The 26822-nt window shown below is 52.9% G+C and overlaps 2 protein-coding genes and 1 long non-coding RNA gene across 4 annotated transcripts; 2 read left to right on the forward strand and 1 right to left on the reverse strand.

The window, feature by feature from the left end:
• Positions 1 to 42: 42 nt before the first annotated feature.
• On the forward strand, positions 43 to 12203 carry LOC121141508. The gene is made up of 2 exons (XR_005878441.1): positions 43 to 241; positions 11865 to 12203. It is a non-coding gene; the product is annotated as an uncharacterized LOC121141508 (long non-coding RNA).
• Positions 10316 to 17223, reverse strand: P3h4 (prolyl 3-hydroxylase family member 4 (inactive)). The gene is made up of 8 exons (XM_005087377.4): positions 16562 to 17223; positions 16312 to 16464; positions 16016 to 16187; positions 14485 to 14613; positions 13519 to 13664; positions 12905 to 12988; positions 11321 to 11477; positions 10316 to 11102 (listed from the first exon to the last, which is right to left on the reverse strand). The coding sequence occupies exons 1-8, from the start codon at positions 17039 to 17041 to the stop codon at positions 11080 to 11082; spliced, it is 1344 nt and encodes a 447-aa protein (XP_005087434.1). The 5' UTR covers positions 17042 to 17223; the 3' UTR covers positions 10316 to 11079.
• Positions 17224 to 17360: 137 nt separating this feature from the next.
• On the forward strand, positions 17361 to 26603 carry Fkbp10 (FKBP prolyl isomerase 10). Of its 2 annotated transcripts, XM_005087375.4 has the most exons (10): positions 17375 to 18312; positions 21316 to 21461; positions 21768 to 21957; positions 22070 to 22215; positions 22511 to 22700; positions 22814 to 22959; positions 23677 to 23869; positions 24160 to 24302; positions 25075 to 25238; positions 25677 to 26603. In XM_005087375.4, exons 1-10 carry the CDS (start codon positions 18071 to 18073, stop codon positions 25860 to 25862), a joined length of 1746 nt encoding a protein of 581 aa, XP_005087432.1. In that variant the 5' UTR covers positions 17375 to 18070; the 3' UTR covers positions 25863 to 26603. The 2 variants fall into 2 exon arrangements, with proteins under 2 accessions (XP_040605627.1, XP_005087432.1); XM_040749693.1 differs by having other exon boundaries at positions 17361 to 18312; positions 25075 to 26603.
• Positions 26604 to 26822: the final 219 nt, after the last annotated feature.

The following is a 26822-nucleotide window of genomic DNA, read 5'->3' on the forward strand; positions in this document are numbered from 1 at the left end:
GGGCGGAGCCTCGCGCCTGGACCTTTACCACGGCCGCCTCTGTTTATGCGCTCACCATTGGCCCCAGGGACTGCCAGTCGGCTCTGGGGTGGACGCCAACTTGAGGTCTCATCCTCACTCAGCATCTATTGGCAAATAGAAAGTTTCTTCCTTATGATTGGACAGGGGCCTGTCAGTAAGACTAAGGAAAAAGCCAATGGAACAGGTGGGGCGTGTCTTGCCCCACCCTAGCCCTGAGCAGGTAAGACTCATTACTCTCCCCTTCCCCCTACCTGTCCAACAGGTGAGTCAGGGGGCGGCATGGGAAAGGACTGACGCCTTCACTGGCCAGCCAACTCAGCGTCAGGCTTATTCATTCTTGCCCCAATGTAGTAATAAGATGTTTGTAAAGCATTTCACAGGCTTTATGCTAGGTTGGGATTCCTCCCCCTTGCAAAAGATAGAGTGTTCCTTCTGTCTAGAAATAAAAGGCCTGGGTTTCGGTTCTCTCCTTAATCTTTGTATGACCTCGGACCAATTAGTTTACCTTTCACCTTGTTTCTCCTCACCTGTAAAGTGGGTTCATTAACTTTATCTGTCTTAGGTTGGAGAGATTAAATGAAGTGCTTAGATGTGGTAGTACTGAAATAGCTGAGGAATGTCAGGATTTAAACCAATGATATGGTCAGTTTGAGGCAGTTCTTTAAAACTGTTAGAGGGTAGTGGTGGCGCACGCCTTTAATCCCAGCACTTGGGAGGCAGAGGCAGGTGGATCTCTGTGAGTTTGAGGACAGCCTGGTCTACAGAGCTAGTTCCAGGACAGGCTTGAAAGCTACACAGAGGACCCTGTCTCGAAAAACAACAAACAAACAAAAAAACTGTTGTAGCAACAAAATGATCTGCATTAACAGAATTTTTGTAATGGACTGTGTGACAGCTCAGCTGTAAAAGCCTGACAACCTGGGTTTGATACATGGAGGAGAGAGACGCTGAAGTCTACACAGATAAAAGTAAACAAAGTGTAATGCAATTTAAAAACTAAGCTTCAAAGCAGTCGTAAGAAAATATGATGCACTCCAACCTATGACGCCTTCTGATTTCAAGTCCCACAAAATCCCAAGGAGCAGAGTGGAAGGGTCAGTGTGTGTGTTTGTGGCGGGGAGGGGTAACAACACTCCAAGGAGAAACAGACAAAAGAACAGCGATTCCATCAAAGATTAAATGATGGAATGATGGTGTAAGGAAGCTTGGGGGGGGTGTTGGGGAGAAAGTCAGACATAGTGCTCAAGGCTGGTTGGCTAGCCGAAAGAACTCCAAGTAGCCCACTTAAGAAGACGTGGGTATTCCCTCCTGCGGTTGATGAGATGAGTGTTGTTGTGACCTGTATATGTTCATTCATTCAACCCAAGTACTGAGCGCCAACTGTGTGTGAGGGGCCAATTTAGACCCTGGTTGCACAGAAAATTAAAAGTATCCTAATTCTCAGAAAGCTTACAGAGTGATAAGAGTAAACAGCCTGTGCGGGTGGGAGTTGGGCGAGTGGCTGTTTAGAAAAGGATTTCCTGAACACACACACACACACACACACACACACACACACACACACACACACACACACACGAGAGCTTCTGAGCTAAAATAATGCCAGATGAAGGTTTCCTAACAGTATCTTTGACCACATTTCCCCAACAGGGAAAGGAAGGAGACTTAACTTGTTCCCTTCCATCCAATAAGTCTTCGTGGAAGGGGCAGGAAGATGGCAACATCCCAGATCTAGTTGCAGCTCCACATGCCAGGTTGCCGGGACCACTCACTCCTCTCTGCTGTTTCCCTGGCTCCCACCCCCTCCAGTTTACCTGGGGATCTTTACCTCCACCTAATCCCGCCCCACCTGCCTCCTTGCCACCCTCCACATTAAGCAGTGATCAGCCCAGAGCTCAAGAAGAACTCACCACCTCAAACTCCTGCCTCTGCCAGGGTTCCATCCTCCACCAAGTCCTCCCACCCAGCCACATGAAGCTTCTAAACCCCTTGCAGGTTTCTCTGCCGCCTTCCAATCACACTCCAGCCAAACGGCAGCAGGGGAGGGCTGTGGAGAAAGCTGTAGTAGCCTAGGTGGGGTTGGGGGTAGGGACTGGGGCTTCTGAATAAGCTCTGTGTAGCCCCAGAATGCACCCCTACATGTCTTAGCACATAACAAGCCACAACACGTCTTCAAGACCAAAGCTAAGATCCCGGGTGGAGGCTTCAGGGAGGGAAGCAGCGCCAACTCCTCCCAGATGGATGGATTTCCTGTGTGTTTCCTAATCTCCTACTGTGTGCCTGCCAAGCACCGGGGCTTCATCTGCATCTGAGGATACAGAAAGGAATCAGAAAACCATCTTTCCTGGAACCAGCCATCTGCATAAGGGATTTGGTCTCCTGGTGGAGAAAGAGGTCCTTAGGAATAGAGCTGAGCACAACTGTGGCCATGGCGTCCTCTGCAGCTAGAACTGGAAGGAGAGGCCACAGGCCATCTTACCCAGTCTTCAGCTTCCCAGCCTTTAAAGGCAAGAATCTTTGTATTTGACAAATCTCCAAAAAAGGGAATTCTCCAGTCTCCCTTATAGCGAAGGCCCTTGTCTCCTCTTTTCTGACAGTGGTGCGTTTCTTATGAGGCCTAGCTTCAGCTCATACCCCTGCAGTTTAACCTCATTTCTCTCGCCTGGAGCTCAGTAGGAGCAAAAACCTTGGGCCACCAAGACATATCTGATTAACTCAACCTTGCAGCTTTTCAGAGCCTGAGAGTCGGGAGTAATAGGGCACCAACCGGCCCATCCCAAGCTCCCCAGAGACAGAAGCCAGCCATAAAGAGGAGGGACTGTGCACTGCAGAACCTCAAGACAAAGGTGAACATTAATCAGTGTCCAGAACAGCCGGGCCACCTCCCTTGCTTATGTCATTTCTCCCTCATGTTCCATAGGCCTCTGGGCCATATAAGGAGCAGAAGAGTTTCTGTTCTTTCCTCTTCATAATTATTATTGTAGTACACATGATGGATGCACGCATCAGAGCATGCCCTTGAGGACAGACGACAACTTTGTGGGGTTGGTTCCACAATTCCTATCATTTTTATGTGGGTTCTGGGGATTCAACTCAGGTTGTCAGGCTGCACGGAAAGCCCCTTTAACTCCCTGGGCTTCCGTTCTTTGTTTGAACTTTGTCCTTAGGCTGTGGAGAGAGAGCCCTCCTGATGGATAGCTGTCATTTGGACCTATAGAAAACAGATGTGCGCGGCCAGGCGGTGGTGGCGCACACCTTTAATCCCAGCACTCGGGAGGCAGAGGCAGGCAGATCTCTGTGAGTTCGAGGCCGGGCTGGACCGACAGCCTCAAAAACAATACAGAGAAACCCTGTCTTGTAAAAACCAAAAAAAAAAAAAGAAAAAAAGAAAAAAAAAAACAAACAGACGTGCGCACGCACACATACACAGATCCAGACACACACACTCACGTACATACACAGCTCAGATGGCCTAAGAGATGGCCACTTGTAGAAAGGCTTACCTTTGAATCATTCAGAGAACCAACTACCAACAGCTGAAGTTTTTCTGGGCAGATCTGAATCAAATGCAGTGTTTAAAACCTAAAGGCAGCATGGGCATGTTCGTCTGTCACTCTGGGTACAGAGCCATCCTTAAGCCTAGGGAAGAGGCCTTCTGTCGTGGGTCCTACCCTTTAAAAGCTTTGATTTTTCATCCCTGTCCCGGTCTTCCTGGAGTTACGAATCTCCATCTAGGGCCAAGGAGGGGAGAAGGCTGCACAGAACTCACACTCCTTCCAAACCAGGTGTCAGGAAACCCTGGCGTTCCTTGTGCAGCATGGACTCTGCTCCTAAGTCTATGAATCTTTCAAAATGTTTTTTTTTGTCCCAAGGTCCTGTCACTTGTGGGTGGTAAGCCAAAGAAATTACAAGTCCAGTTGCTGGGCAAGGTGGGAGGAAGGCTGCCACTGGGACACACATTAGTGTGTCCTCACGCATGTGTAGGGTTGGAGGCAGCTGTGTCCCCATGCTTGCGCAGGGCTAGGGTGGCTTTGTGTTATGGCCAAAGACAGGCAGAAAGGTAGATGTCCCCAGGGGCTGGGGACAGTTCTTCCTGGGGCTATTGTGTTCTGACAGAGGGAGTATTCTAAAGTCCTTCCTGGCCCCTGGTGGCCACTGTGGGGTCCTCTTGGGCTGGACTGCTCATTTAACATATTGCTCACTTGCATGGAAACTCAATCCATCTTTAAGCCTCCGGCCAGCGCTGACGGAAGTTGGGGGTGGGGCCTGACCCCTTTAGGGCTGGATAGGGACACTGGCTACAGAAGACTTTGGAAGTCTCTGAACTCCCTGCTGGAGGGATGCCCACTTCAGCTGGTGTTGGGGCGGTCTGGAGGTGGAGTGGGGGGCACTCCTGCCATCTTAGTGGCACTTGGTTCTGGGGAGCAGCCTCGAGGCCAGGTGCCGCTGCCCACAGCTAGTCCTGTGGGTGTGCTCCCAGCCAAGGCAGGCTCCTAATTACAGAGGTAGCTCCAGCGACAGACGTGACACCTCACAGCAAGGCATGTGGGCGGGATGGAATGCCAAAAAGAAAACAGGGAGACTAGAAAACAGAGATAGGGGAAACAGAAATAGTACAGGCCAGGGCCAGATACCAGAGGTGGGGGAAGGGGAGCCCAGAGGAGCTCTGGACCTCTTTTGAGAATGTCTGTCTGCCTTATCCACGCCAACCCCCCACAATGAAGTCCTAGGACAGCTGTTCTCCTTCAGCTCCAACCCCCACCAGGAAAGTCTCGGAACAGGCTTGTGGCATGGGTGTGCTCTGAAGTGGGTGTTGTGAGAGCTCCTGAGCAACTGCCAACAGGTCCTCGTCGAGTAGTTTTGGGGGGAGGGAGGGACCGGTGAGACATTGCCACCTGAGTCACCCAGCTTCCTGCTCCTGGCTTGGGCGACTCCTCGAGCAGACTGACACAGGTGGGGCTCCTGCCAGCCTGCCTGCCCCTCCCTTCCCTCCACAAGCCCTGAGAAATGCCCTCACTAACTAGGAACCCTGCCCACAGAGAGGCCATTGCTCCTGAGCAAGCATGCACCTGTGCATGTGCCACGCCTGCTTGTGGGACACACACACACACACACCTCCCAGCTTGGAGTTCTTGGGGAGAAATGGATCCCCATTCCCCGCACACAAGAGAAAACCGAGGCTGGAGCCAGGAGGGGGGCTTATCTAGGGCCCATGAACAGCAAATGCATAGCAGAGCTGGAACTGGAACATTTGGGTCCTGCCCAGTGGGTCATCTCCCAAACAACCTCTGTTTCCAACTCAGGGGAAGTGAGGTTCTAGAAAAAGGAGGAAGCAAGGATGATACTTCAGGCTTATTTCTGTCGTCTGAGGTAAGGCTCTAGGAACACTTTAGGGTTAGGGAATCAGGTTGGAAGGCAGGTGAATGGCTACAGATGCCTCCGACACCCTCCCAGGCTCTAACCCAGCAACCTAGACCCCACTTCCTCTAAGCCACCACCTACGGTACCCAGCAAGCAGGGCCACAGCAATAGATGAAGCTAAGAGACCACCATGCACACTTCCTAGGACCCAGTGACTCAGTAGGACTCGAAATCTAGGGCCAGGGCCCTGGGGAACGTGAGAGTTGAGATCCTTGAATATTTCATCAGCACTTCAGCTCCAATTGAAGCCGCAGCCAACTTACAGCTCATGGATAATTTATGATCCCAACAGAGAGGGGGAGGGGCACTGAGGGGCACAGACCAGGCTGTGGATAAGAGAAACCAGTGGGGATGGGAGTGTGTATGAGAGGTCAGGGGTTCCCAACACCAAAGATTCCTCCAAGTTTGAGGATACCAATGTATTAAAAATAAATATCACCACAATGCTGGAAATAGCTGCTAAAGGTTAAGGTCATAGGACCAGTGTTTTCTGACTCCCAGGCCTGACCCTACGTCTGTGACAGAGAGAATAATCTCATTCTGAGATAAGAAAAAAATGTAATGGTTCCCTGTGACCGTGAGGCCCTCAAATCACTCCCTACTCCACACTTGGGCAGGCCACGGAGGAAGGCTAGACTTCGCACTTGGACCGGTTGAACCATCCCTTGCTAGGAGGCTGCTCCAGGAAGACCCTAAGAAATCGAGCCAAATGCAAAGGAGGGATCAGGCATGGTCGCCTCTGCCTTCATTCAAGGAACATAACATTACACCTCTTTCTCCCCTTGCCCCCAATAGAGTTTCACAAAACCTAGGCTGACCTTAAAATTGCTATGCAATTGAGGATGATCTTAAACTTTTTTTGATGCTCCTGCCTCTGTTCCAGAGGGCCAGGATTACAGTTCTGTGTCTCCGTACCCAGTTTGGTTTATGTAGTGCTGAGAATGGAACCCGAGAGCTCCATGCACACTAGGCAAACTCTCTGTACCCCCAGCCGCACAAGTCCCTTTCTTTTAAAAGGTGAGCTGGGGGAGGTGACCCAAATGGAAAATGGCAAGTTATCTTGGCCTCTGCTTTCCTCATGACCTTAAAGAACTCTTCCAGGTGACCCAGGGGTCAAGTTATCTTGGCCTCTGCTTTCCTCATGACCTTAAAGAACTCTTCCAGGTGACCCAGGGGTCAAGTTCTCTTGGCCTCTGCTTTCCTCATGACCTTAACGAACTCTTCCAGGTGACCCAGGGGTCAAGTTCTCTTGGCCTCTGCTTTCCTCATGACCTTAACGAACTCTTCCCAGGGGTCAAGCATATGCATGTGCAGGGGAGGGCAAACGAAAACACCCTCCCATTGCCTCAGTTTCCCCACCTGAGTCATGGGCAGAATAGGTGCTCCTATCCCAAGGGCTGTGTCGGGGGACAAAAGAGATGCTATCCAGGAGCCCTTGGCGCCAGCTGGGACCCAGGGAGGTAGTGATTATGAGGTGGTGGCCACAGACTGGGCCTGGGATTTCGGTTTCTGCTAGGGCTGCTTTCCATGGCTTCCAGCATATTCCCATCCAATTCCGTCGTCCTGGAGCTTGATTGTAAAGGGAACCAGCCACAGCTGTTGGTCCAGATCAGCGTTGGCCCTGGCCCTGAAGTCTGACCCAGACTCTTAAGGGCTCAGTTTCCCCATCCATGAAATCAGAGCTGTCTTCCAGGGCTAACCTTGGAGAAACACTGTAAGAGGGCCCGGAGGAAGGGCAGAGTGGGGAGAAGAAGGCCCTAGGGCCCTGTGTCCTTTGCCAGTCTAGTGAAGTTATTAGCTTCAGAGCCAGCTTGACAGCCATCTGACATGAGAAGGACCCCTTCTTTGTTCCTAGAAGAGACCCTCTTCTCAGAGATGGGCAACATCAGACGAGACATTGCAGTTTCGTCCTTTTATTTTTGAATGTAAAAATTGTATTGTGCACAGTTGTTTTGTCTAAAAGTATGTCTGTGCACTGTGTGTGAGCAGTGCCTGCAAAGGGCAGAGGGAGGCAGAGGATCCCCTGGAATTGGAGTTCTAGGTTGTTGGACAGAGCTGCCCTGTGGGTGCTGGGAGTCAAACCCAGGTCCTCTGGAAGACCAACCAGTGCTCCTAACTGTTGAACCATCTCTCCAGACTCTTTAGGTATTCTTTTCAAAGCTGATCCCATCATAGCGGGTTGTCAGTACTAATAACATTAATGCCATGGAAGTTGTAAGCAGCACCCTAGTACTAAATTAGACTGGCTAAAAAAATTATTTCCAGGCTAAGATGGGAATTCATTTCTTTGGAATTTACTGGTATTTGGGGGAGCTGATGGAACTTTCTTCCTCTGACTATCATTCTCAGGATTCAGGAAGCTACTATATCATATATCCTAAGTGTCCCCAACAACCCTGTCCCAGGTCACCAAACAAGAGACCTAAATGCCATGGGCCTGAAATCAGGACTCTATTCCTCCCTCCTTCATCTTTCCTCTTTTCTTCCCCACTCTCCCTTTTCAATTCCTTATAGGCTAAACTTAGTAGGGGCTCTATTCCCCACCATTCTCCCTGGCCCCAGCAGACAGCTCAAAGCCCAGGGCCCCCTTCCTTCCTTCCTTCCTTCCTTCCTTCCTTCCTTCCTTCCTTCCTTCCTTCAGACCATAACACTTCACTTTCCCTTCTCTGAGCATCACCTGAATATGTGGTACCTGGGAGGCATTCCTCATTACAGAGTTCTGCTTTCATATGAATGGGAATGTTCTGCATGCAGAACATTTCTGTGGCATCTCGAGTTTGTCTGACTGTGTGAGGTCACATCCTTGTGTTTTTGTGCCCATCGCTCCCCTCCACCCAGCATACTGTTGAGAATGGAAGAGCTGATGGGTGTTGTAGGAGGGGTGAGGAAAGGTGAGAGCATCTGCATTGGGTGGGGCTGGGAGAGTGGGCTGGAGGGCCCACGCAGAGACCGACCGGCTGGGACTCTGTCTCACCGGTTTGGGGAGCCAGCTGGCTGGGTAATGGGAGAGGCTCACATTAGGGAGGGATGGGAGGGGCTTGCAGCTCCCTGAGAAAGGGGAGCTGACTGAGGCATACTGGACTAGCTGAGAGCCTGGATGGGATTGCTAGGGGTAGGTGGCACAAATACATTCAGGCGAGTACTCAAACAGTCACACACAGACTGAAACCCTCCAGTGTTCTGGGTCCCCCGCCTGCTCTATTTTCCTATTTAATACATCTAGCATAACTCAATTTTTGTTTTTAGACAGGGTCTTCCTGTGTAGCCCTGGCTGGTCTGGAACTTCTGCCTCCTGAGTCCTGAGATACCAACAATTTATATAAGACCTACTGTTTACCGCCTGCCTCCAGGGGAACAGAAGCTCAGAGAGGGTGGGGTGAGTGGCCTGTTTTGTTCATCATCATGTGCCTTGCGCTTGCTTGGAGCATGCCAGGTACATAAAAGGTGCTCAATGTGTGGATGACTGAAGCCTTCCCCAAACACACTTAGACACACACATATATGGACAGATACACGCTGAGAGACATCTGGGTGCCACAGGCTCACGGCTGCCACAGATAACCTCAGACCTCTGCATGCAGGCACACACACACACACACACACACACACACACACACACACACACACACACACGCGCGCACACACACACATACACACACGCACACATACACACACACGCACACACACGCACACACGCACACGCACATGCGCACACACACACACACCTATGCACTCTGATCCACAAGCACTTTCCATGCCCACACCCAGCAGTCCAGATTCCAGAGCTGGTTCTCACAGCAGCACACATCTGTACAGGCATGCTCAGGCCCCTCCCGCTGCTCCCTGCACCATGCTGTGCCAGACCTGGAGGGCAGCCCCTCCCTGGAGCAGGGGGGTGGGCCACTAGACGCTGACAGCTCAACAGCCTGGGAGGGTGAGGGTGGACAGAGCCATCCTGGAACCTGGGAGCTGTCAGGAACCACTTTCCTATGATAGAAATAGAGGTTAGAGAGAGAAGCTATCCTTACCCAGTTCTGCCTCTAAAGACCAACAGACTTGGACCAGAGCCTAGGGAGGAGTTAGATGGAATATCAGTCCTCTAGGTGTGTGGGCCCCAAGACAGGTCATCTGGCACCCAGGAGCAGGGGTGTGGCAATGAGAACTGCATGCCCTTCCCTGGGTCAACTCCATCTTCCATTTTAGAGGCCTCTGTCCCCTGGGAGTTTGTTGAGGTGTAGAGTCACCTTGACTCTGTGTTCCTCTTGAAAGTGCCCCTTTTGCCCCTAACTCCCTGCAATAGAATGGCAGTAGGAACGATTAGTTATAGGGCATCTCTGCCCCTGCTCCTCCAGACTCCTGTCCCCCAGAGCCAATGCAAGGTTGGGCAAGTGAACTCTGATGGTCCCATTGCATTTCAAGAAGTCCAAAGTTTTCAAACCATTTCCCTAGGGCTCCTCTGGCTACTGAGCTGGGGTTCCAGGAATAGCCAGACTGGGCATGCTTGCTCTAATTCTAGGGAAATTCCTAGAAAGAAAGACATGTATTAAATGTCTTTAGATCCCCTCTGCATAAGCCCCAAGAAGAGTGACCTGGAACTCTGAAAGACACAGACAGCCCCGGGTTAGAAATCTGAAGCCCACTGTCTTCCGAACGCAGCAGGGAATGCTGTGTCTTCATGCCCCCTGGTGGCAAGTCTGAGGTTGCACACAGTTAAGAGGAAACCCCCGCTCTCAGATGACAAGGTTGGAGAGGGTGCCAAGGCCACAGGGTACACCAGCTGGCATTATGTAGATAAGGAAGATGGGTTGAGGGAGGGAGGCAAGTACCTGTCCCCACACAGCTCAACCTTGGAGACTGGCCTCAGGTGCAGTGATTCATTCAACAATAAACATTTATTGAGCACCAGAACTCCAAGCCCGAGTTCTTCAACCCCCTCTGCAGCTCGGACAGAACTGTCACCTGGCTGGCCTTGGTTCTGTAAGACTCAAGCCAGAAGATGAAAACTTCCTCAGGAGGATGTCCACCTTGGAGCAGAAAGGGGGAGAAGCGGCCCCCACCAACTCAGTTGCCAGCCAGCAACATGGCCACCATTCTGCGGTTCAAGGACACAGAGAGGCAGGGTGGAGTCTGGGTGGGAGACCAACTATGTCCCTTTTAAGATTTTTCTTTTTGTTTTATTTTGAAACCGGGTCTCACTATGTAACCTCGACTGGCCTTGAACTCACATTCCAAGTGCTGGAATTAAAGGCCTGTGCTACCACACTCAGCTGTTTTTTTTTTTAAACAAGGTCTCACTATGTAGCCTCAACTGGTGTGGATTTGTAGGTCACGCTGGCCTGGAACTGAGATCCGCCTGCTTCTACCTCCCTTGGGTGCTGGTGTCAAAGGCATGCACCACTACTCCTGGCCATTTTAAGTTTTAATAAATAGTTCTTGCTCCTAGCCTGGTATCCTGAGTTTGAGGGGTGCACCATGTCACCGCTCTTTTTTTTTTTTTTTTTTTGAGACAGGGTTTCTTTGTGTAACAGCCCTGGCTGTCCTGGAACTTGCTCTGTAGACCAGGCTGGCCTCGAACTCACAGAGATCCGCCTGCCTCTGCCTCTCAAGTGCTGGGATTAAAGGCGTGTGCCACCACTCTTATGCCAGCTCAGGTTCTGGCTCTGAAAAGGAAGGAGAGAGCAAAGAGTTAGTCCTGCCCATGTCAGCAGGTGTCTATGGACTGAACTAGCAGGAGGGTAGATCTCTAACAGGCTGGAGCACCCCAGAGCAGGGTGGCAGCACCCACCCGCATTCCACCGACACCATAGCCCAGGGAGAACCCCTGTCCCTAGAGCCCATCCCAAACTGTGTTATCCCTGCATCGCAATCCATTACTGACCGGCCTCGGCCTCATCGCCCTTGGCATCTGGCTCCTGCCACCAGTCCGCATAGAGGCCCTCCTCATAGTCGCCCTCCCCTTCAAACTCAGCATCAGACAGCGCTTCTCCTGTCTGCTCCAGGTCATTCGGGGGTGATTCCGTCTCCTCCAGTTCCATCTAGAGCAGCCCAGGGTTGGGGGGGGCGGTAACTGAGTAACAGCAGCCCCACATCCATACAGGTTCCCCTTCAGATCAGAATACCCCACCCATCTTTCAGCTCACACACACTTCAGTAGGTCTCCTGGTACTGTCTTGGCAGGAGGTGAGCAGGCGGGCCTGAAAACCTCTCCCCAGTGTCAGTATCTAACATGAGGGCAACGTCAGGGTTTGTCCTGCCGGGTCCCATTCTGAAACTGCTTCCCTGAGTGACACTTGGGGCTCCACCAGCAGAGGCGGGGTGCCAGCGTCAGCATGGCTTGCACCTCAGCCCCACCTTTGGCCCCACCCCCGGTGAGAACACTGCTAGTCTGTGCATTTTGTCTTCTGCCTCTGCTCCCCTGCCAGCAATGTCTTTGCAACCCCGACCTGGATGGGCCATGGATTCCGCCAAAACCACAAGTCCACCCCAGGCTGAGGGTTTCAAACATCGCCCTGACCGATACCCACACTGGCCCCTGCAGCTGCACGGTCTCCGCCTTCCTTGTGAGAACCTCTGGGAGACAGACTGTTCCTCTCAGCCACTTACTGCAACCCAAGCCTGATGTCCGGCAAACAGCAGACCAAAAGTGACAGCCATCAAAACTGCTGCGTGTCCTCAGCAGCTACTGAGTGCCAGCTGCATACTTGGTGCTCTAAATCATCTCCTTTAATCGTCACCACAATAAAAGTCAGCTGATGGGTGAAGATGCAGGACTTTGCTAAGTTACTTAAGACCAGCCGATGCTAAGGCCACCCATCTGGCAAATGACGGAGCTGGATGAACAGGACCTAAGTTAGCCATGTGTCACAATGCAGACCCTGTTTCTGAGATCACTGAATGTGGGGTACAGTGAGCGTACTGAGGGGGTGGATAAACAAGTTGCATAGCAATCCCCCAAGAAACCTAGGCCTCCAAACCCTCACTATGAACTGGTGCATACAATGGCTCTTACCAGTATCATTCACTCACTCACTCATTCATTCATTCATTTGTCCACTGGCTCAAACACAGTTCCTGAGAATGGGCATAATGTGAGGTTCTGTAGCAGAGCTGGGGAAAATTTAGTCTCCTGTCCTGGGATGCAGTTGTCAAGGAGACTGGCCATCTGGCCATGGTGAGATGGATGAGGACTGTGAGTAACTCCAGGTCTCAGGTCAGGTGGCTAGGCAGGTAGGGAGACCAGTGCAGCCCCAGAAGAAAAGCCAGGGCATACAGCAAGTGCTCCCTAAAGGAGCTGCCATTTGAGCTGGGCGCAGGAGGCATAGACCTGGGACAGGCAGAGAAAGAACCATGGGAACACAAGGTGGCGGGAAAGGGGAGGTACAGACGGGGGACAGGAAAGTCCTGCTTCACAACAGTGACCTCAGGAAAGAGCCTAACATGTGCCCATCATGGCGCCACTCACCTCATCATCTGACTGAAGGTACATGCGTGTGAAGTCCAGTAACTCCCGGAGCTCGGAGGTCTGGTTGTGGTAGAGCATGGCCTCCTAGGGGGAGGGAAGGAAGGATTGAGTGAGGAGGGGACCTCGCTGACAGATGGCAAAGGCAGGGCTCAGGGCTCAGGGGGAAGTGGATCAGCTCACAGAATAATCCTAGCTACTTGGAACACTGGATTAGGAAGGATTCTGAGGATTCCAGGAGGAAGAGTGCTTCAATCCATTAGTAATGTCTGCCACAGGCATGGAAAGTGGGGATGGTACCATGGGACTCACATTTGCCAGCCTTGCCCTAACCTGCCAAGGGGTTTTGTCATTGGTTCAGGCTAGCAGGCCCTGGGGAGGGAAAGCTCAAAGGACAGCACTGAGGTGAAAGCGGGCATGCGTGGACACCTATTTGCATCTCTCCCACATCCCAGACACTATGCTGAAGCCTAGACTCTAACCACAGCCCACACTTATCCTTCCCCTTCCTCTCCAGCCTTCCAAGGAAGTCAAGAGGTTTTTTGTTTTTGTTTTTTTTCTAAACCAAACCACAAAACTGCACATTAGGCCAGTGCCTCACTAGAGGCAGTTCCCACCTCCCGGGGCTGGAAGTCCTCCTCTTCAAGGCCCCAGCGAGCCCGGTGGAAGCGGTAATACACCAGGTTCTGCTGCATGATGCTGTCCTTGGGGTCAAAGAGCATGTAGCTAGCAGCACTTCGGGCGGCCTGGCGCACGTCATTCACTGCAGACCGGACAGAGTAAGGGGTAACCCCGATGTTTCCTTCAAAGGCAACCCACTCACCCCATCTCACTCCCACCTTCCAACCTAGCCTGCTGCCTCTACCCCCAGACACCTTCCAGAATATCTGCTGGCTCCTCACCCGGCCCAAAAGAACACAATCCAACAGGCCCAGGGTGTTGCCCTTGGACCAGGCAAGTGTGAGTCACTGACATGTCAATCATTGTCATTGTGGTAAAGCTTTGGAGGCACAGAGGGACTAGGTAAACTGCTTGTGCTGATATCGCTGAAGAGTGACAGCAGCTGGAGGAATTAGAGACCTTCAGGGCGCTTTGCCACAGCCCTCAGGAAGAGTCTCCAGACCTCAGATCTTTCGCTCACAGCTCTAGCCTCTGAAGGGTTCATCCCTGAGTGGTAGGAACCTTGAACTGCCCACTCCAGCCCCAGCAGATGACACATCCTCTCTGTGACTCCCTACTCATGGGGATAATGGTCTCTTGCCCTTTAGAAACCTCAGTTTAATCTAATGAATGGGTCCCGGAATGTCAGGGGCATGGTGCTGGTGACAGGAGAGAGATGAGGGCTACATAGATCTTCAGTGCTGAGCAGCGTCGCCGTCCTGGTCTACCCCCGGGAATACCTCTAATTCTTCCTTGAGGCTTCTCGCCTTCCCCCATGTCCCCTGCCTGGGCTCCTGCCCATGTCTGCACCACCCCTAGCCTTTCACCCCCTTTTCCAGAGTCTTCAATCTGAGAGACACCGTCCTACATTTCTGGGGGACCTCACCCTTACCCCACCTCACCAGCCCATTCAGGAAGCTCACATTTGTAGTAGGCAAACTGCAGGTAGTGATACATGGTGGCCACAAACTTGTCCACAAAGTAGCCACCCACGTTGGGTATGAGATTGTCTTCACAGTCCACCTTGCACTGTAGAGACTCTGCAAAAAGATCTAGAAGGATGCAGCAGTTAGGAACTGCCGTGTAGTAAACCTGATTGCCCGTGGAGACCAAGATCAGCCTTTGGAGCCTGTTTCCCTCTACAAGAAGTATGTCCTTGTCAAGATTTCATGTGTCAGCATGTATGAAATGCTTGGCGCACAGTACAAAATGCTAGCTGAGAAGAACTTGCTGTCCCCTACCTCTGTTGCTCAACCCCTATTTGACACCAGGGGGAATTCTGGGAGAACAGCAGGTGACCTTTAGATGGAACTGAGACCTTACAGGATCTTATGTATGTATGAGGGTTTTAGATACCAGAGTTAGACAGTTGTGAGCTGCCATGTGGGTGCTGGGAATTGAACCCAGGTCCTCTGGAAGAGCAGTCAGTTTTCTTGACCACTGAGCCATCTCTCCAGCCCTCACCTTTACTCTCCTTGAAGGGCCTTGTGGTTCGGGATCCAAAGGCTGGCTGTGATTTTTGTCCCCAGTTGCTTTCTTCACACACTTGTCTGGTGTGGATTCTGAAGCTTTTTTTGTTGTGTCTTTCGTTTGTTTTTTGTTTTTGTTTTGAGACAGGGAGTCACTATGTAATTATAGGTGTTCTGGAACTCACTATGTAGACCAGTGTTGTGGAACATTACTTTAACTATGTAAAGGTGTGTTGCTGCATTTGTTTAAGATGTGTTGCTGTTTCACCTTGCCTGTCTAAAACACCTGATTGGTCTAATAAAAAGACAAGTGATCAGTAGCTGAGCATTAGAGGGACAGGCTAATAGCTAGGCAGTAGAGGGCAGAGGCTGGTGGGCAGAGACTGAGTAGGAGGAGAAAGCAAGCGAGGAGAAAATGAGGTTGAAAGTAAGGGAGATGCCCAGGGTCAGTCAGCCCGGCAGCCACCAAATCCAAATAGGACACAGAATGAAAGAAAAGTAAAAAGCCCCGAAGCAAAATGTAGATGAAAAGAAACAGGTTAATTTAAGTTACAAGAGCTAATGGGACAAGCGTAAGATAAGACTGAACATTTCCTAATCAAGTCTCCTGTCATGATTTGGTAACTGGTGTTGGGAGCTGGTTGGTGGCCCGAAGACCAGACTGGCCTTGAACTCACAGAGATCCACCTAGCTCTGCCTCCGGAGTGCTGGTATGAAAGTCGTCCGATACCATGCTCCCCGGCCCCCTTTTTGAGACAAGATTTCTCTATACAGCCCTAACTGCCCCGTAATTTGCTATGTATACCAGCATTTCTCTCATCAGACTGGAGACAGAAAAGGCCTAACTCGTGTAGCTTCCGAGAACTTTGCTGTATCCACTGAATGCCCTTGCAGGTCATAGCCACGTGTTAGGAGGCCTCGGGAGGCCTGGGAAGCAGGGGTCCTGTGGGTGAGGGATACCCACGGTGGTCTGAGTAGGAGATACCTGCTATGGCTGGGTAGAAGTCCTTGAAGTCTACCTGCTCAGGGGCCCCCTCACAGCCAGCTAGACACCGAGCGAAGACTGTCATGTACTCTGCCAGGGCCCGCTCCATGTCTTCTGTGCTGCCGCGGAAGTCCCCGCTGTTGTAGAGCTTCACAGCCCGGAGGAACACAGCCTGGAGAGGAGCATGGCACCGGGGAGTCAAGGGCACCCGGACAACTAGTAAGGTGTGTGTTTGGGGGGGACGGGGATGTAGGGAGGCGCGCCAAGGCCAGCCCACCCTCCCACTCTCTCCACACCTCGTAGGGCTGGGCCTCTAGGTCGGTAAGGGACTCATCTCCCATATCCAGCATCCCCCTGTAGTAGCTGAGGTACTTGGCGGTCAGCTCGTGCTTGGGGTTCCTCTGGAGGAAGGTGTAGGCCGCAGCCACCGCCTTCTCCAGTCGGTTCGCCTGGTGAGGGGCGTGGGGAGTGGGTCAGTGGGGCGTCGGGCGCACCGCCGGCCTCACTGTTCTAGGGAAACTCGACGGCGGTCCGGGCCGCGCCCACCTTGAACTGCGCGTAGTGCAGGTACTGATAGGGCAGGCGGCTCTGGAAGTCGCGCAGCAGCTGCCTCGGCGGGTAGGGGACCTGGAAGGCGGGCAGCGTCCGCTTGCAGCGCCGCAGGCAGGCGGCGCGCTCCAGGACGTGACCGAAGAGCCGCAGCTCGCGCGCCCAGTCCTCGCCATCGCCGTCGCTGTCATCGTCCGGGCCGGGCGCGGGCCGGGGCTGCGAGGCGGCGGGGCCGCTGCAGTTGGCGTGGCAGAAGGCCTCGCTGTCGCGCAGCAGCCGGTGCAGCCGCAGCGCCGCCTCCAGGTAGCGCGCGCTCTCGCGCCAGCTCTCGCCCTCGTACTGCTCCAGAGCGTGGCCGTAGGCCGTGGCCAGAGGCATCAGGTCCTCCGGAGGGAAGCCTCGGAAGCTGTACTTCTCGTACTGCGCGCCCGCGCTGCCCAGCAGCAGCCACAGCAACCCCCACGCCGGGCGAGCCATGCCCGCGCCGCGCCCCGAGGCTCTCGGAGCAGCCCGAGGACCGACTGGCTCCAGCCCCCCCACCCCCACCCCCGGAGTTCCTGCTGGGTCTTAGCGCCGAGCCCCGGGCTAAAGCGGGGAGGTTGGGACAGCCCTCTTTTTTCGGAGGGTCAGTTGTCGCCCTAGTCCGCTACGTGGGCTGCACTTCCCACACTTGCAATGCTTTCCCCGCCCCGCCCTCTCCCCTAACCCGGGTAGGTGGGGCTCTATTTCACGCCCAGGAAGCCCCTCCCCACCGGCAGCGTCCCCAACCTCAAGTGCCACCTCTCTCCACTTTGTCTATGCTCCGGGTGAATCTGATCTTTTCTCCAGAACTCCCTTTGCACCCTCTAGGTGGCCCCGCGCCGGCGTCGAGGGGGCAACACAGCTCGTGTTGCCCCGCACACCGGGCACTGGACACTACCAGCCTCCCGACTGAGTTTGATCCCTGTGTCTTTCCTTGCTATTGCAGGATAAAGCTGCCTTTCACCTAGAAGAACACCTTCCCCCACCCCACCCCTCAATTCCCGGGAAGAAAGTTGGGGCAGGGGGGAAGGACTGAGAGATCCTACAGATTACCGCCTCACCTGCCACCAGAGGGGCCTAGATTTGGGGAGCCAGGAAAAGCTAGAGATGCTTCCAACCAGCTTTAGGACCCAGAGGCTCAAGAAGAAAAAAAAAAAAAACTTTCTCTTGGAAGTCCATTCTGACTTCTCAGCTCTCCCGAGCCTCCCTCTGGGCCAGGCCCGAAGTTTTGGGGGAGGGAGACTCAGAGATCTTTGTGGCAAATTCCTGGGACTCCAGAGACTCTCAACCTGACCCCCTCCTCCTAGTCCACCACAAACAGAACCCCACCCGGCCAGCTCAGTCTCCCCAGCCCCCATTCCACGTGGACTCGCCAGGGCGGGGTAGGGAGAGAGGACAGGAAGGGGGGGAGTCAGCTCTGAGGAGGGGGAAGGAGGCTGACGGCTGGCGTCTGCCCTCGTTGCCGGCGTCCTCGATCTGGGCACCATGTTCCTTGTGGGGTCCCCCAGCCACACCCTCCGCCGGCTTCCCATCCTGCGGTTGCTGCTGCTTCTACAGGTTTTGGAGAGAGGGCTGGGCCGTGCCAGCCCGGCCGGAGCCCCCTTGGAAGATGTGGTCATCGAGAGGTACCATATCCCCAGGGCCTGTCCCCGAGAAGTGCAGATGGGGGATTTTGTGCGTTACCACTACAATGGCACTTTCGAAGATGGGAAGAAGTTTGACTCCAGGTAAGACGTCGGGCATCCCAGACTCAACACCACTTCCCTAAGCTCCCAGGGAATGCAGCCCCTTGTAAGCTTTGTATTCCTGTATTCCTCCCACGACCCCTAGCCCCAAACAGCACCCTGGGGAGGGGCCCTTTTCAAGGTAGCCCTGTTTTCAATACCAGATCTTCAACTCCTGAAAGACCCACACACACACACACACACATCCCCCCCAGAATACTTGGTGCTCCCTGAAGTGAGCATTTGTTTACCATTTCCTTATTTAAAGACATGAGCGGTACCCTGGTACACAGTCTTAGGAGGAACAGAGACTGTGCATTCTACATGTGAACCCTGGGGGGTGAGATGGTGGATGGGGCCTTCTGCCTTTTCACACACCCTGGCTCCCTGTCTACCTCCACCTCGGGTTTCCTATGCCTTTGGAGACTAGAGAAGCAACATTTTCTTTAGGGCATAGGACCCTGGAAAGCCAGGGAGGGCCTTAAGCAGAGTGGGCCTTGTAACTTTGGAGAAGGCCATAGCTGGTGCTGTGTCCAACTGTCCACGTGTCACAAGTGTGACATGCCACCCTGGGGACCTCCCTGCCACCTTCTCCAAGTCTCAGGACTCAGTTCCTCCATCTTTGCTTTAGCAGCCAACACTAGGCTGCATTGCCAGCCTTGGCTTGAGGATCAGGCTTCCATTCTGACCTAGGTTCTTGGTCAGACAGGCAGATCCCCGTTGGTTATTGGGGACAGAGCAGGGCTGTGTGGCAGCCTCTTTCCAGGCTATAAGATAAACTTCAGGCCCTATCACACTTGAAACTCTACACCAAAAAAGGAGAGTCACCCTTCAGTCTCTTCTCCCAAGTATGCAATTCAGCCCACAAGCAATTAGTGGTCATGACTCTGGAGGGAGATTGTGGACTGGATGAGAATACTGTCTCTATAGTGTCAGACCCTGGGTTCGAATCCAGGCTGCGACAGAGGAGGAGTTTCGTCTCTTTAATCTTCACTTTCCTTGTCTGAAACATGGGATGGGACCAGCCCTACTTCCTAAGGGTGCAAATGAGGAAGATGAACGACAGTGGATTCCACAGTGCCTGCAGACCTCCAGTGGGTTCAGGACATATTGGCCTTGGCTCTGGGGAGAACCATAAGCCTGAGGGCGTTTAACTCAGAAACGTTGTGCACAGCATTGACCTTTGTACAGCATTGTAAAGGAAATAGACTAGACATAATATCTACACTGTGGGCAAAGTGAGGGATAGAGCTGGGAGCACAGCCAGTAACCTTAAAAAAGCTAAAATAATAATGAAAAAAAATTACCACCTCCCAGCATGGCACATACCTTTAATCTCAACACTTGGGAGGCAGAGGCAGACAGATCTCTGAGTTCAGTCAAGGCTAGCCTGGTCTACAGAGTGAGTTACAGGAAAGTCAGGGCTACACAGAGAAACCCTGTCTCAGAAACAAAAACCAAACCAAGAAAATACATATTTATTTATTTTATAAATATGAATCTTTTGCCCAAATGTATGTATGTGCCCTGGGCGCATGCCTGGTGTCGGAGGAAGTCAGAAGAAGGATGGATGGCTGTGAACCACCATGTAGGTACTGGGACTTGAACCCACATACTTTGCAAGGGCAACAAGTGCTCTAAACACTGAGACATCCTCCAGACTCCTTTTTTGGAGACAAGTTCTTACTATGTAGCCCTGGCTGACTTGAGAGTTACTAAGTAGGCCAGGTTGGCCTCAAACTTAAGAGAGCTGCCTGCCTCTGCCTCCCAAGTGCTAGGATGGGCCTGGTTTTTAAATGTTAAAATTAGAAAACTTTTTTAACCCTTGGTTTCCTTCATCCAAGAGAATCTCCTGGGGTGGAGAGATGACTCGGCGGTTAAGAGCGCTTATTCTTGCAGAGGATCTAAGTTTGGCTCCCGGAACTCTTATGGTGGGATCTCTGACATCCACAGACACCAGACATGGTTTGCCCATGGTACATAGACACACAGACAAAACACTCAAATACGTAAAATGAATATGAACAGATTACTATCCCATTCTTGGGGCTGGGAGTGTAGTTCAGTTAGAGTACTTGCCCAGCATGCATGAAGTCCTGGGATTCCCAGAACCACCATCAGCTGGGTATGGTGGCATCCACATGTAATCCCACATTCAGGAGGCAAAGGCAGGAAGACTTGACTACATAGAGAGTTCCTGGCCAGCCAGGGCTACAGATGCTACCGTCTCAAAGAGCAGGGGAAGGGGTGACTGCAGAGGTGGCCCAGTAGTTAAGGGTGCTTGCTTTACAATCATTACAAGCGTTAGCACCCATATGAGAAATTGGGCATCCTGTGCATACCTAGGGTCAGTGCCCTTTGGGGGCCTCTGCATGTGTGCACAGGTGCACACAGAAGTGTGCACACACTCACAGACATACATGCATATACAAATCTCGCTTTCTCTTTTTTCTTTAAAGAAAAGAACTATCTCTTTACTTGTGAAAATCAATACCAGCCAGGGTAAGTTTAGGATGGGCTTTCTTCCGAGCAAGGCTGCTTGCCACCTCATCTCTGGCCACTTCTGCTTCCTGTTCTTTGGAGAATGGATGCTTAGTAGCAGAAACTAGGAGCTGTGACCATAGATGGGGTGATGAGGTTATCAGGTCTCAGTTTTTCTCTTAGAAAACAAAACAGCCTGTTCTTGATGATGATGATGATGATGAAGACAGGGTTTCTCTACCTAGCTCTGGCTATCCTGGAACTCCTTATTTAGATCAGGTTGGCCTTGAATTCACAGAGATCCACTTGCTTCTGCTTCTGGGTTGCTGGGATTAAAGGTGTGCACCACTACACCCATCCAGTCTGATGTCCTAATTGGAGCAGAAGGGCTAGCCCAGGAGAGAGACCTGGAGAGGAGAGGAAGTGAGGAGTGTGTGTGCCCGCATCGTGTCCTGTGTTTATGAGACTGTGGGCAGAGGGTATCCTGTAGCTGTGTGCATGCCTATCTGTCCCTTTACTCCCCAGCTATGATCGCACCACCCTGGTGGCCATCATTGTGGGTGTAGGCCGCCTCATCACTGGCATGGACAGAGGTCTCATGGGCATGTGTGTTAACGAGCGCCGTCGCCTCATTGTGCCTCCCCACCTGGGCTACGGCAGCATTGGTGTGGGTAAGGAGGCTGGGGTATGGTCACAGGGGGTGGGACGCGGTGGGGGAGGGGTGGGCAGGAAGCAGGAATAGATAGAATGCTGAAGCTCAAAGGGGCTGGATGACTTGGCCAAGGTCACACTGCGCTCAGTCTGATTGGTAGGGGCTACGGCCATTGTTTCACTCTGGAATGAGAGGAGATGGGTACAGAGCCCTGTGTGGAGTCACAGCGTGGCTAGGAGGGATGGGAGTTGGGGTCAGAGGTATAGCAGATGGTGGGGGAGGTGTCGGGACTGCTGTCAACTTGGCCCTTGCTGCTTCCCCACAGCGGGCCTCATTCCCCCTGATGCCACCCTCTATTTTGACGTGGTCCTGCTGGATGTGTGGAACAAGGCGGACACGGTGCAAATGTCCATCCTCCTGCGCTCTCCTTACTGCCCCCGCATGGTGCAGAACGGCGACTTTGTGCGCTATCACTACAACGGCACTCTGCTGGATGGCACTGCCTTTGACAACAGGTAGAACCTGCGAGGAGTCCTAAGGCCGGGACATGTGACCAAGAGCAGGCAGCCCGGGCCTGTTCTGCCTCCCTCACCTCCAGCCACAGGGTCTTCGCCTTATTCTCTGCAGCTACAGCAGGGGAGGCACGTACGACACCTACATCGGCTCTGGTTGGCTGATTAAAGGCATGGACCAAGGGCTGCTAGGCATGTGTCCTGGAGAGAAAAGGAAGATCATCATTCCTCCCTTCCTGGCTTATGGGGAGAAAGGCTATGGTAAGGCAAGGGCACAGGGGAATTCTCCAGAAGAGGGGCAACTAGGGCTCTACGGGGATTGTGTTCAGTCCAAGGGCATCCAGCCAAGGACTCAAGTGGAGATGAAATCTCCCTCCCCAGACAGAATTGCTTTATTCTGATTTACACACAGGCTCAGAATGGGTTGGTGATGGCTCTGGGGACAACCAAAGGAGGGGGATGTAGGAGACCAGAGTAGTTCTTTTTTGCATGAGGCCCCTTGCTGAGCCTGGGCTTCCTCCCCACCTGTATGGTTCAAGCCCTGTGCCCTCCCCAGGGACTGTGATACCCCCGCAGGCCTCCCTCGTCTTCCATGTCCTGCTGATTGATGTCCACAACCCGAAGGACACAGTCCAGCTGGAGACGCTGGAGCTGCCCCAGGACTGTGTCCGGCGAGCCGTGGCAGGGGACTTTATGCGTTACCACTACAATGGCTCTCTAATGGATGGTACCCTCTTTGATTCCAGGTTAGAGGGTCCCCTGAGATGGGAGGGTGGGGGTTGAAGGGCACTCTGAAGGGGGGGGCTGGAAGGGGTGGGGTCCTTTTGACTCCCTCCCCACCCGTTCCCCTCTGTTGCAGCTACTCCCGCAACCACACCTACAATACCTATGTCGGGCAGGGTTACATCATCCCTGGGATGGACCAGGGGCTGCAGGGTGCATGCATAGGGGAACGAAGGAGGATTACTGTGCCCCCTCACCTTGCCTACGGGGAGAACGGGACAGGTAGGATTTGGTACCCAGGCCACCCCTCAGCTCCTCTTACGTGTGCCCCTAGGATTGCTGTCTCTCCCATTGCCAAGCATGTACAATTTATATTGGTCACCCATTGGAACTCTACCAAGCAGACCCTATCCTGTTCCTTCAAGGCAGGCCTCACTCCCTTCCCAAACCCCTCCCCCAGTGGAGAAAGGCAGCCAACACCTAAGTTTGGGGATAGAGGATGGTTAAGAATAAACAGCAAGCCGGGCCTTGGTGGTGCACATCTTTAATTCCAGCACTCGGGAGGCAGAGGCAGGTGGATATCTGTGAGTTCAAGACCAGTCTGGTCTACAAAAGCTAGTTCCAGGGCAGCCTCCAAAGCCACAGAGAAATCCTGTCTTGAAAAACCAAAAGAAAAAAAAAAAAAGAATAAACAGCACCACTGAGCAAAGAGGCCTGTATTAGAGATTCTGGGAGCCTCAGGCTCCTCACTGGTGCGCTGGGACCACTCATAGAAGGATGTTACTGGGAGCTTGCTTGCAAGGTGTTGGTTGGAAAAGGGTTTTCCTGCCTGCCTGTCCCATCACTCCAACAGCAAGATGTAGGAAGCACTCATTCTAGAACATATCTGACCTCATATGACTCCCTGAGATTGGGAAGGGGTACCAGTCTGGGCCCCGTGGAGACAGTGAGCAGCCCTCACCCAGAGCCCTGAGCTAACCATGCCCCATCTGGCCTCAGGAGACAAGATCCCTGGCTCAGCCGTGCTCATCTTTGACGTGCATGTCATCGACTTCCACAACCCCGCGGACCCTGTGGAAATCAAGACTCTGTTCCGGCCACCTGAGAACTGCAACGAGACATCCAAGATTGGGGACTTCATTCGCTACCATTACAACTGCTCTCTACTGGACGGCACCAGGCTCTTCTCTTCGTGGGTTCTTGGGCAGGGCTAGGGCTGGGCAAGTGGTGGGCTCAGGTGTGGGTGGGCTTCTAATAGCTTGCAGGCCCTTTCTCCTCTCTCTGGTCTCACAGTCTCTCAATTCCTCCGCAAGTCCCCATCTGAGTGAGCCTCAGGGAGCCACAGATATGAAATATGGGGAAAACGGTGGGGGAGAGAAACTAGAGGAAGAGAGAACTTCCACTCTAGTATAACGGAGAAGTTGAAAGAGATGAGTCCTCAGATATCTCTGCCTCTGACCTGGGAATCCAATTTCCCCACAGCCACGACTATGAGGCCCCTCAACAGGCCACCCTGGGCGCCAACAAAGTGATAGAAGGTCTGGACAGGGGCCTGCAGGGCATGTGTGTGGGAGAGAGGAGGCAGCTCATTGTGCCCCCACACCTGGCCCATGGGGAGAGTGGAGGTAAGGGACATCGACCTGGATACAATGTCTATTTCCAGTCTGCCCTGCCCATCTCAGACCTTGGTGGCCGAGGGGTGGGATCAGGGAAACTTTTAGGACAGTTCCTAAACATCTCATGCCCCTTCCGTGAGAGAAAACTAAGGCCCATTGTGACAAGCATTCTTCCCGCCAGCCTGGTCCCAGAGCCGTACCAGTCCCAAATGAACACGCAGGACGCTATATTATGAAGCTGTTGGCCGTTTGCTATGGTTTCTTTCTTTCTTTTTTTTTAAATATTTTATTTATTTATTTATTATGTATACAATCTTCTGCCTGCATGCCAGAAGAGGGCACCAGATCTCATTCAAGGTGGTTGTGAGCCACCATGTGATTGGCAGGAATTGAACTTAGGACCTCTGGAAGAACAGTCAGTGCTCTTAACCTCTGAGCCATCTCTCCAGCCCCTTGCTATGGTTTCTTAATGGCTAGCTCTGACTTTATTGTTAACCCATAACTGCTAATATGTATGTTTATAAGGTCTTATCTTACCAAGAATGCCAGACTTGCTCCTCCCAGGATTGAATGGCAACTCCCTGCTCTTGACTACATTTCCCAGAATCCTCCTCGACTCCTAGTCCCACCTAACTTGTTTCCCCGTTGGCCAATAGTGCTTTCTTTATCAACCAATAAGACAGACATATACACAGAAGGGCTTCCCCCATCAGCCCATGTTAAGGCTTAGCTTCAGGCCCCACTGGAACCCTGTCCCCTTCTTTCCCCTCCCTCTCTCCAGCCCGGGGCGTCCCTGGCAGTGCTGTCCTGCTATTTGAGGTGGAGCTGGTATCCCGAGAGGACGGCTTGCCCACGGGCTACCTGTTTGTGTGGCACCAGGATCCTCCACCCAGCCTGTTTGAAGACATGGATCTCAATAAAGATGGAGAGGTGCCCCCGGAAGAGGTAGGCTGGGAACTTAGTCACAGCCTGGACCTGGAAGCCAGAGCATGCTTCCTTGCCCTCTGCCCACCCCCACTGCACTTGTTGAGCTTCAAGCCTTCCTCTCCTGCACACTGTGCAGTCCGCCCTCCCATCTGGCTGTCTCGTACCCCACCTGCTCCCCAAGTTACACCCCGCCTGCTCCCCGTTACACCCCGCCTGCTCCCCAAGTTATACCCCACCTGCTCCCCAAGTTATACCCCGCCTGCTCCCCAAGTTATACCCCGCCTGCTCCCCAAGTTATACCCCACCTGCTCCCCAAGTTATACCAGCCTGAATTCCCCGACACCCAGGCCTGGGGAAACAGTGTTGGACTCCACCCGAGGCCCCTTCCCTAGGCCACCCACAGCTGTTGACATGGACCCTCACCGCTTTGATGTCCTCTGCTCTCCCCTCCTCCAGTTCTCCTCCTTCATCAAGGCTCAAGTGAATGAAGGCAAAGGGCGCCTCATGCCAGGGCAAGACCCTGACAAAACTATAGGAGACATGTTTCAGAACCAGGATCGAAACCAGGATGGCAAGATCACAGCCGAGGAACTCAAGCTGAAGTCAGATGAGGACCGGGAGAAGATCCATGAGGAGCTCTGAGGGCCAGAGTCTCAGGTCTGACCTCAGACGTAAAGGCCCCCCGCTGGGGGGCAGTGGCAGTGGAACTGGCCTGCCAACAGCACCCCTCCCTCGGTGGGGATAACTCTGGGAGTCACTGAGTGTCATCAGAGACTGCGGGGACCTTCCCACCAGCAGTGGTTACCAGTCCACAGCACAGACCTCTGCATTCGTCTCTTCCCAACCCTACACCTCTTCCTTGGGGTTCCCGGCGTGATAAATCTGATTCGGGGAGGCGTATTTGGGTAGGGCCATTGCTGACCCCGCACACCTATACCTCCCATTCACACGCTAGACTCAGCAAGGGTGAGCTCCTTGGTCCTTCACTTTCCCAAATGTACCTTTGTTTGTACTGTCCTGCCCCATCGCCCTGTCCATGTCTGTCCCCATCCCGTCACGGCAGCTCCCCAGGGGTGTGAGTGAGGAAACCCTGTATTCTCCTACATCAGCTCTGCCCGCTCCTCAGGAAGGGGTGGCTCCAGGAACACTGCCAGCCACCCTTCTAACTCAGCCTCCTCCCTGACCACCGGGGTCAGTTTTTCATCTTACAGAGGCCTTCTTGGAAAGGAAAGGGTGTGTGAGGACACCTGCTTGGGCTTTAGGGCTGTGCAAACCCGCACTTGGTGCTAATTTGATGGGAGGGAGGGAGGCAGAGTTCTGGGCGCTCAAAGGCGAAACTGATCCAATCCTTTCTCCTTTGTGTCAATAAAAGGTTAAACTGAAGGCATCAAGAGGTGATCTTTCAGCGGGCCCTGTGGACAGGGGGAAGGAAACTATAGACAATTGATATGGCAAGGTCCTAGCGCAGCAATCCCTTCTGTGTTGCTCTGCAGTCTTCCTGGGGATCTGGTCTCAAATCCCTTTAAGGGGGCCGGAGAGGTGAATCAGTGGTTACAAGCCCTGGTTGCTCTAGAAGAGGATCCAGGTTGAGTTCCTAGAGCC

Source organism: Mesocricetus auratus, unplaced genomic scaffold, assembly GCF_017639785.1.
Source record: "Mesocricetus auratus isolate SY011 unplaced genomic scaffold, BCM_Maur_2.0 Super-Scaffold_100007, whole genome shotgun sequence".
NCBI lineage: Eukaryota > Metazoa > Chordata > Mammalia > Rodentia > Cricetidae > Mesocricetus > Mesocricetus auratus.